The sequence below is a fragment of the Phalaenopsis equestris genome, unplaced genomic scaffold (genome assembly GCF_001263595.1).
Source record: "Phalaenopsis equestris unplaced genomic scaffold, ASM126359v1 Scaffold000347, whole genome shotgun sequence".
NCBI classification, from domain to species: domain Eukaryota; kingdom Viridiplantae; phylum Streptophyta; class Magnoliopsida; order Asparagales; family Orchidaceae; genus Phalaenopsis; species Phalaenopsis equestris.
Window position 1 is genome coordinate 1,974,283 of NW_018164789.1, and position 10,964 is coordinate 1,985,246.

At 37.0% G+C, this 10,964-nt stretch overlaps 2 protein-coding genes across 2 annotated transcripts in view; one reads left to right on the forward strand and one right to left on the reverse strand.

The window, feature by feature from the left end:
- Positions 1-1,440, forward strand: part of LOC110026007 (leucine-rich repeat extensin-like protein 4) — a gene marked incomplete in the record, with an annotated part of 3,119 nt that extends 1,679 nt beyond the window's left edge. The window contains 1 exon segment of the mRNA XM_020726747.1: positions 10-1,440. Within this exon segment, the coding sequence (XP_020582406.1) occupies positions 10-1,022 (1,013 nt within the window).
- Positions 1,441-5,654: 4,214 nt separating this feature from the next.
- LOC110025978 lies at positions 5,655-6,098 on the reverse strand. Its single transcript, XM_020726693.1, has one exon. The coding sequence runs from the start codon at positions 6,096-6,098 to the stop codon at positions 5,655-5,657; it is 444 nt and encodes a 147-aa protein (XP_020582352.1).
- Positions 6,099-10,964: the final 4,866 nt, after the last annotated feature.

Here is a 10,964-nt window from a genome sequence, read left to right on the forward strand (position 1 = left end):
CCCCCCCTCCTCCTTCACCCTCACTGCCTTCACCTCCGCCACCATCCCCCCCTCCCCCTTCTCCATCACCGCCGCCTCCACCCTCTCCGCTATATCCGCCGCCACAATCTCCACATCCTCCTTCACCCTCACCTGTGCCGCCATCTCCACCTCCGGCTTCCCCTTCGCCACTGCCACCACAACCCACTCCACCCTATTGCATCCATTCACCACCCCCACCGTCCCATTCTCCTCCGCCACCGCCAATTCCACATCATTCTCCTCCGCCAATTTACCCATCGCCACCTCCACCGCCCAATTCTCCGCCTCCACCAATCCATTACCATCCTTCATCACCTCCCCCACCATATTCACCTCCTCCACCAATTCATTACTACCATTCACCACCTCCCCCACATGGTTCACCTCCTCCACCGCCTCCTTGCATTGAACCACCACCACCTCCTTGCATTGAACCACCACCTCCTCCTTCTCCGCTTCCCTGCATAGAGCCTCCACCTCCCAAGCCTTATGGGCCACCACCATCACTCTCTCCACCTCCTCCAACATCATCACCACCACCACCAACACCTTCTCACCCACCTCCATCGCCTTATCATTATCACTCACCACCACCACCTTCTCCATCATTGCCTCCACCTTATTATTATAAATCTCCACCACCGCCTTCTCCATCACCTCCTCCGCCAGTGTATCACTATCAATCACCACCGCCACCCTCGCCGTCACCGCCGTTACCACCGCCACCATATCATTACCATTCTCCACCACCGCCTTCTCCATCACCACCACCCCCAATCCACTACAATTCACCACCGCCGCCTTCTCCATCTCCACCACCCCCAATTCAGTATAATTCACCACCACCACCATCGCCATCTCCTCCTCCACCACCTCCACCTCCACCTCCACTTATTTGCGAAACTACTCCCCCACCACCACCAGTGTATGAAGGGCCATTGCCGCCAATAATCGGAGTATCTTACGCATCACCTCCACCTCCTAGTATCCCATATTACTGATTCTTTGAGAATCACTGTCGTCTTTTCCCTCTTCACTCCATAGTAAGATTTTTGCTCATTGAACAGCAGAGTCAAGTAGATCATTCAATCCAGAACCTGTGTGATGAAGCAGAGAGATGGATTGGAAAATGGAGAAGATGAAGAAGGAAATTAACTCTCCGAAAATTTATTGCAAATTATGGGTATTTGCGCTGTGAATAAATTGGCGAGAGAGAAGACAGAGAGGCATATTGGAATCGATTCAGAGCTTCTTAGACGCAGAAAGAAAATTATTGTATAGAGCATGATGAGATTTGCGAGTAGATGATCAACTGTGTTCTTAATTATTATCCTCTTCTATACTAGATTTATTTCAATTCATGTCTGTTGGTGGAAACTCTTCATTTTTAATTATTATATTTTCTTCACAATTTGATTTCTTCTGGGCAATTGTTGAAGATGAAGTACAGCGGTTAGGATTTACTCTGTTTTTTCTTCTTTTTTTTTTGTTCTTCTTTGATTGTCGGGGCAAGATATCAATGCTTAGGCAATGATTTTGGCTCAAAATTTTAGGAATTGATTATGCTGATGTTTTGAATCTTCTAGTTAGTAAAGTCAGGGCTTAGTGTGATTCATTGAGATGAATTCGATATGATTACAATTACATGGTTTTGGGTTCAAATAAGCTTGAATCAATTGCTCTCAGGTGTTATTAAAAACTTTTCATTTGCTTAATTACTCCATCTTTCTCAATCTTCTTCTTCTATTAGGTGAATGATTAAGTTGATTACGCACTTTGTGGAGCAAATATGTAACGTATCTACGTTTAATGGCATGGATTTCAAGGGAGCTGTTATTATTGTTATTGTTGTTATTTTCTTTGGCTCATCCATGCTATATAAGTACATGCGGATTTGCTCATGTCATAATTTTCTTACAAATTCACCATGGGCAATATGAATGATTCGAACCTGTGATTGAATGGGGAGCTATTAAACCTGTCAAATATACATGTTATTGAGAATTTAATTAACAAGAAAAATAAGAGTTTGAGTTACAAAAATGGATAAAAGAGGGTGTTAAATTTGTAAATAGCAAATCTTTCAGGTGGTATGTATGTAAATGTTCTTATAAAAAAAGAAAGAAGCGTGATGAGCTGTAATCTCCTCGCTTACCAAAGATAACAAATAATTAAAAAAATAATTAAGGTCTCTTTTAATCCGTTAATTATAGTTAATTACCTCACCCTGTTTTCTTAATTTATTTTACTGATCACGCGTTTTGCCCTTTTCATGCCGAGATGTCGGATATTAACGGCTCCGAAGTTGATTGAAATTAACGTTTATTCTAATTTTCTTAATTGAAAATGGCTTCATTTGATTGGCCCAAATGCTAATGATGATGAGTTCACGATTGGGATCACCGAGATTATGCTTCGAGATTGGGACAGTTTCACACGTTGACGAGATTAGCTCATCGTAGCCGTCCCTTTCGGTGAACTGTTACCTCAGGGCCTCAATTGCTCGCTATTGGCTTAAATTGTTAAGAGCCCCTTTAAGGCAGTCGGATTGGTCACAGGGCATGGGCCGCACCGACAAGTAACAGCGTGATTTTAATAACTCCTTACCATATAATAATAATAGTAATTATTATTATACAGATATTTATAGATGGGAAATATCAAATATTAAATCCTATAAATCATGTTCTTAGGATGAAAATATAGAAGGTGAAGGTGTTACTCTTTTTAGAACTTCCTCCCCCTCTTAAGAGTAACTATGCTAAAGAGGGTATTATGACATCCATGATGTCTTGGTGGAAAGATCGCGACATAATTATCAGGCGGGGCCATAAATAAGGACGGATACACATACTCTTTATGTAATGATTATTTTCTTGGGTGATTGGTTTGCCTCTGGCAAGTTAGACCACTTTGGCACCTGAACATAGTTTGAACACTTCAGTAGGTAGGTTTAATTCGATCACTTTGACGGGTATGCATTGTTCGCTTCACGGGCCTCTAAGAGCTCTAGGATCTATTGATCCATATGTTTTACTCTTAAAATTAAAATGATAATAATTAAAAAAGCCTTTCTCAAACACAGCTATTGTAATTAGAATAAAATGCATATATTTGACACATTATATACATATATAAAAATAAATATAATATATAATCGAAGTACGTTGAACCGAATCAAATACTTTTGGACGAAACACGTGTCACAGAATCAATTCTGACCGGTGAAAGTGATATCAATTCGGTTCAACATATTTTGATCATACAATGTGCATGTATCAAAGATACATATTTTATATTTTCAACTTGGAACATATCTTATCTCCGTGCTTTCACAGAAAGAAAGCATTTTTAAGTGTGTTGCAAGCATTTATTTATTTATTTTCACTATAAGCAGCAAATTAAAATTAGAAAAATTCACATATATAATATACTACACAATTCTTATGTATTTACATATTTAACACCTAAAGTTTGATACTTACAGTTATAGAGTATTGGTGTCATATATATGTGCATGAATGATGTACATTTCACTTTCAAAAGATAATTATAGTGATATTTTTGATGTGATGTTACGAATTTGAGTGATAATATGTATCGTTGGTTATGCACTAGATTTGTAAATACATAATAATTATATGGTATTTATGTAAATACCTGTTTCGATAGAAACAAATTTGAGAAATTCAGGTAATAAATGCCATAGAATTAAAAATATTCGCAGCGTAAAATTCTCCATTTGGAATTGAACGTTAACGAAAAAGATAAAATGATTTCGATATTAAAGGATTTGCAAATCTGGTAAATTTATTACACAAATCAACCTTTCACAAAAGTCAACACCTAGCCTTCTTCTATTGGCCTACGATGTCCCTCTTCTATTATAATAGAAGGCAGCCTAAGGGTATGTTTGGGTGTATCTGGGGAACTATTTTGGCACTTAAAAATGTGGTGGCTTTACGAAACCCGGGAGGTGAAAAATGCCTACAGTAATGTGAACCATTGGCGCGGTGTCAGTTTAGCAATTTCTTGAGAAGATGAGCATGATTAGGAAATTGGGGATCATGAAAGCCCGGTGGCTGTCACATATATACTAATTCGTTTGAGTGTACCGTGAAGAAAAACATTAGATAGGTGAAGTGTAATGGAAGGAGGACTGGGAGCATGGAGTGTCTTTGGGAGCTAGGAGAAGGAGCCTTATTACCAACAATGGTAGAGGGTGCGGCGGGCTATAGAGCTGGAGTGAGGAATGTTGTAGGTTGGAGAAGAAATGGTGGAAGTGATGACTTTGGTGGTGGAGAAGTTAGAGTAGAAGTTGTGGAATAAGGGAAGTGATGTTCGACAAACACCACATGTCGAGTTACAATGATTTTGTCGGTGGGAGGATGGGAACATATGTAACTATTGTGTTGCAGAGAACAACCAAGAAATATACACAGGAGTGATGTTAGTTAAAATTTATGACATTTTTTGTAGTTTTCTTCGTGGATAGCAAGCACATCCGAACACCGTGAGATAGTTATATGATTTTCGGGACTCATGAAGGTATTCATATGGTAGGATGTGATGCGTGGTTATTGTTGGCATTCTATTGATGAGATGAGCCATTGTGTATAAAGCATCAATCCAAAATTTATTTGGTAGCTAAGCTTGATGGAGGAGTGCTCGTGTGGTTTCTATAAGATGTTTGTGTTTCCTTTCAAGGACGCCATTTTGTTGTGGTGTATATGGGTAGGTGAATTGGTGAATAATGCCAAGTTGAGTTAGATATGTGTTCAAGGACTGATTATTGTATTATTTCCCGTCATGGGATCGAAGAATTTTAATTTTAATATTAAATTGCTATTGGAGTAGATTAATAAAATTTTGAGTTATTTGTGCTGTTTTAGATTTATGGCACATAAGAAATGCCCAACAAAATTTAGAGAAATCATCAACAAAAACAATGTATATTTATATCCTTGATAAGAGGTAATTGGAAAGGACCCCATACAACACACTATCAATTCTACTAACTTATACTTTCTCCTATACATCGAATAAAGGGTTGTTCGTGACTTTTAGTAAGATTACATGTGATACATGATATTGGTATGGATGAAATAGACATAGGACGGCGGTTGGGGATTGTGGCAATGATTTGTGGATGAGGGTGCCCCAAGCATCGATGACATAAATCGGCTTGTTGTAATTTAGATATAGACACAGTAAATGCTTGTGGTAGGTATGTAGATGGAGTGGAGAAGAGGGATCCTTGAGGAGCGTCTGGTGCTTCTGTGGGTCATATATGGTAATTCCAAAAGAGTCAAATGAGACAATGACATTGTTATTTTTTATTAGTTTATGAATAGATAAGAGGTTATGTGAAAGTGATGGAGAATGATGGATTTGTGAAAGTGTGAGCTTAAGTTGGGGAGTAGAGAGATACCATCGCCTTTGTGATGATCTGAAAGTGTCTAACCATTCCCTACCACCACTTGCCCAAGTCCAGTATATTGTTGAGCTTGTTGAATTTGACTGAGATCAACAGTAAAATGTGCCAAGGCGCATGAGTCCAGTACCCAATCCTTGGAGGTAGCATGAAGTACTTGAGCTGAGAGAGTGGGAGTATACTCGAGATTTGCTCGATGTCAGCAACTAGCTGACGAGTGCCCCGTCTTATGACAGATTTGGCAAGTGATGTTGGATTTAGGAGTAGTTCTTCCCCCACTTGCTTCCCCACCATGACCTCCTCTTTGATTTGATTGAGTCATTCTTCCTCTGCCCTTTGATCTAGTGAACTGGCATCCTCTTGATGCTGCAAGTGCTATGGGTGACTCGGTTTGTGGTTGATGCATAGAGATGTCATTGTTAATATTTACCTCCTCACTACAGAGAAAAGAATAGAGATTATCAAGTGCAATCAGCTGAAGAGATGTGTGAAAAACTATTTTAAAAGCATTGTAGGATGGTGGCATGCCATTGAGGATGTAGAGGATAACCTCTTCAGCATCTAACTGAGAACTTGCAACAGCTATGTGATCCACAAGCGATCTAATCACCATTAAGTATTCTGCTATGGTGTGATCCTTCATCGAGATGTTTTGTATTTCATTTTTCAATTGAATTGCTCGAAACCGGCTTGTAGGTTGCAAGCAACGCTTCAATGTTGCTCAAATTTCTTTTGTGGTTTGCAGATGACGAAAATGTGGAAGAACTGTTAGATAGATTGTGGAATGAAGAGAGGCTGTCGGGTCTTGATCAATAAGGTTCCATAGTTGGAACTGAGGTAACACCGTGCCGGTTGGCCTGTTTTCAGAAAGTATAGGATGGGGGCATTGGTTTGTTCGAATGAAAAATCCATCAAATCCTTATGCCGAGTAGAGTTTGAGAATGTGTGCTCTCCACACATGATACGTTTCAGGTGTGAGGAAGCTATGAGAGAATTGTTTGAGTTCAGAGTCTAGGAACATGAGGGAGGTATAACGAGGGTTTGGGTGCGTAAAATGGACGATTGAGTGTCGGATAAAGATGATTCATCCATTAATAAATAAATAAAATGAAGGAGAAAAAGACAATAAATAGATAAATAAAGGAGAAAACAACCCTGTTACACCAGCAGGCCCTGCCTTGATATATATATAGAGATAAAAAGGCTATGATACGTATAGTGGACTTATGGCTCATAATTTCAAAGCCCATGAGAACTATCTCACCCAACTTTTTTTTTGTTAAGACTAATTGTCTTATTGGACTTCAGGCCATTATGTCCATCGCGTCACTGAAAGCCCAAATACAGCCTTCTCAGATTTTTTTGGCTATCAAGAGCCGCAAAAAAATTCGTGTATATTAATTAAAAATTTTACTTAATTTAAGTCATTTAATGTACTTTTTATTTAAATTAATTCATTTAAAAAAATAAAAAAAATTTACATACTTTTTAATTAAAATTAAAATAATTCTAACAAGAAGGCATAAATCATGCTAAATCAGCCTGATAAAGCCTAAATCTGCTCATTAAAAGCAAAGAACAGATAAATATTGATGCCGATGTCTTCTATTTAAAATAGACCATTTAAAAGTAATATTAATTTTAATTCATCTTATCATTAAAAGTAAATCACACCAAATCAATCAATGAAAATAAATTAATTTTATTTAATCCACATAAATCAAATAATTCACAAGAGCAATATTATCACCTTCAGAAAATTATATATATATTATAATTAAAACTTAAATTTAAATTAGGTTTAAAATTTTTCTTTAAATAATTATAAATAGGGGACCAAAAAGATGTGCTCGTGGAAGTTGCTGTTGGTGCCGTGAGAGAGCCACATTTGTGCGCTGAATTCTTATCGTGGGCTGCTGCTTTATTCTAGAAGGTTTTATGAAGGTAGAAAATGTGTTCCAGAAAAGAAAAAACATAAAAGTCGAGTTTGGATGAAAATATAAAAATATATATATTAATTATATAGTCTATTCAATGCTGACCCAAATGATTAACTCAGTTTATTAGATGGGGCAGTTACATGAAACCATGGCTGCAAATGAACCAATGCTCTCGTTGAACAGCTCAAATTTGGCTAGATTAAGACTCAACTGAATTGGTTTAGATTAATTAGTAAATAAACAAGTTTGAACAATTTTTAATAGTTCGAAACTTAAATGAACTAAAATATGTGCTATGAAAAAAACACGGCAATAAAGTGAAAAAACAGGATCGAAAAATTGCAAACTAGAAGATAACAAACAAATTTACGTGATTCGGCTAATTTACTTACGTCCACAGAGCTGCAGAATATTTCAGTACTTTGAGAAATTACACCGTCGAACGTCTCGACGTTTACAAGCAAACTTTCTTTCTCATTCTCTCTTCCTTTCTCTCTCTTAGCTCTCAAGAGGAGTTGGCTTAGCACTGCCAGAAGATGTTATTTAACAAAAACGGGAGAGAGGTAGGTGGAGAGAGACATGTGGGAGAGAGGCAGGTGAGACGCAGTATGTGAGGTAGTTAATTTACAAGCTTTGTATATTTAACAACACAAACATAATCGAACTTATTCATATATGTTCACGAACAAACTTGTTTGTTGTTAACAAATAACTCGTTGAATACTGATATTGAGCTTAATGATTGCTGTATCATATATTATTTTAAAAATAATTAATTAGAAAATTAACTTGTTTGTTGATTGCTCATATCATATATGATATATAAATACTTGATATTAAGTTTCTATATATTTTAAAGTTGTCATTTTTAGTTGTTTGGTAGGATTTATATTAAATCACGCTACACAAACCATTCTATTAAATTTTCCTTCAGCTAGGGATTCTGGGCAAAATTGGGGAGAAACTCCATTTAGATACTATAGGGTTTAAAGTTTATAATATATGAATTAATAGTTGCAATTAAATCTGTAAAATTATTTAATGAATTTTTGTATGAAAATCTAGATCTTTGTTTGAATTTTTAGCCGGTTCATTAGCTCGTTTAAATACCCATTCACTTGTCATAAACAAATCATTTCCAAATATTAAAAAATTTAAACAAATCAACCTTAAAAAGTATATGAAAGCTCGACATAGACTCAAGCCGAACATGAACAACTTATAATTATATAAAGCCAAGTCCGAACTATGATATACTCGACTTGATTACAACCCTACAGACAATCACGTAATTCCTATGTATTTTCATATCTCATAAGAAAATATCACTATTAACTTTTAAGAAATTAAACATATTTTTTCAAGCAAAGAGAAGTTGACATTTATGTAAAAAAATAAAATTTAGGTGTTGGATTTATAAAAAAGAAAAGAATTAAAAGGTAAATACGTAAATCTTCACTATTACATTTTTTTTCTCACCCCTCGTGTTGAGCCAATTCTGATTGACAGCTAATTTGATTAAATTACATTCCCATAACCCCATTCTCCTTCTTCGATGATTCATCTCTTCATCTCTAATATTAACTTATGATATTTTTCATCAATAGTGTGCTTATACCTTATACAAACTCATATTAATTGTCTATTTTTCTTTGAACTTTCCATCCACCAAATTAAGGAATGAGTCCACCCAAAATCTGACAAACTCGACTCTTTTAACTTCTCATATCAACCCTATTTAATGAACATGATTTAGGACTTTCTTTCGTCCCATTCAATATTTTAATTGTTTTCTGTCAAACAAGTTTTTTCTTAAATTCACTAAAATTCAGATATTATAGAATAGACCACCCATTGACATCCTTATTTGATCCTCTTTACATGAAATATGCCTTCCCCAAAATTGATTTTATCCATTGGAAACTGAAGTAAGCTTGCATTCAATCCAATTAATCTAAATGGTGGGTTCACCAACAAGTTCATAATGAGTTTTCATTGCTTCAAAATGACTTGTGGTGATATTAGACAAATTATAGGTGGTTGTCAGTATCGACAGACGGCGACGACAATTTAGATAGGACAATGTATTTATATTCGCGTAAACTCGTTGAATTTCGATAACAAAGAAAATGGACGACCAAGAAATGATTTCTAAATTCTTTCATATTTTACAGGGAAAAAGAAATTCAGGAGACCAAATATCTAAATTCTTAAAAACACTGCAAATGGAAAGCTTTGCATTACTCCTAATTCATGACTAGCTAACGAATAAAAGAATAGTAAACCCTGCTCACGATTTAGTATTTAATGGCAAGTTGCTTTGCATGTAAGGCAAGAAACATTAAAGACATTATTAGCATATCAACATAAATGTAACTTTCTTAATAATTGAGAGCCCACAAAATGTTTATGTCGCACCTTAACTCTTTTAAGCCACGATTTTCCTCAAATATAAATATCATTTTTATATAAATAATATCATTTTTGCACTCAAACATCACAATAGGATTGGAATTGCAAAAATCAAAGCCTTCAAAACTTCTTGTACTCAGAGAACTACCTTGGTACATTGAGAAAATATTACATCAGGACACCGTAAATATAAATTGATGATATTTTAGTGATATTGTGAACAAATAGGACCACAATATTATTGTATGTAATGATTTGCTAATATCTTCATAATATTGTGGTAGTATTATGATATGATATCACCACTACACTACTAAAATACTATTAATTTGCATCTAAGCTGAACTCATCATGTCCGCACGTAATATTTTCTCTCATACCAACAGACTAGTATGGCTCCAGCCCAAATAATAAGCCCAGAAAGGCTCACCCGGTCCGGCACGGCCCCTTCTCTCGTTCTTTCCTTCATCCGACTTTCCCCTTTCCCGCATCTCACAGAGCACCGAGCCAAACAGCGCCGCCGCCGCAGCCGGCGGCAGCCATTGATTCCCAGGACCGCGATCATCTCAATCCGATATATTGTGAGCGTGCCAACATAGAAGCATGGAGACGCAGCGTCCGAGAATATAGAACCTCGTCTTCTGCTGCTTCAACATCGCGGCGCACCGCCTCCTTAAGCCCTTCTTCGGTCTGGTATCCTTACGCCGGCGGTGGTTGTTCGTAACGGCGGATATGTTGAGCGGAATCCCGGCGGCGGCCATGAGCGCTTGATTAAAGAAGGGAACTTGGGCCGGCGGTCGAATTGAGGGAAAAAGGGTAACGGGGGTTGTTAAATAGGCAGATGGCGACCCGACATTGTGGGGCCCACCGTGACGTTGGTGGCGCCACGTGTTGGGTATTGAGTGTTTAACCGGTTTAATCACTTGGATTATAAATCTTAATCTGTGTCGTTAAGTGAGGTGGGTCCGCGCGTTAAGAGCGGTGAATTGCACCCACGTGCTATGCAGGAAAGCCGACGGAAATAGAGAGAGAAAGTGAGATGAGAAAATAAGGGGCGTCGTTCGAGAAGATGTCGCTCGTCCAACTGATTGTATTTATAATTATTTACATGAATTTACATATTTATATACATATATATATATATATATATATATATA

What these genes read in the sequence shown, in the direction of transcription:
- LOC110025978 (XM_020726693.1), bottom strand. Translation starts at nt 6,098, where the DNA reads ATGAAGGATCACACCATAGCAGAATACTTAATGGTGATTAGATCGCTT.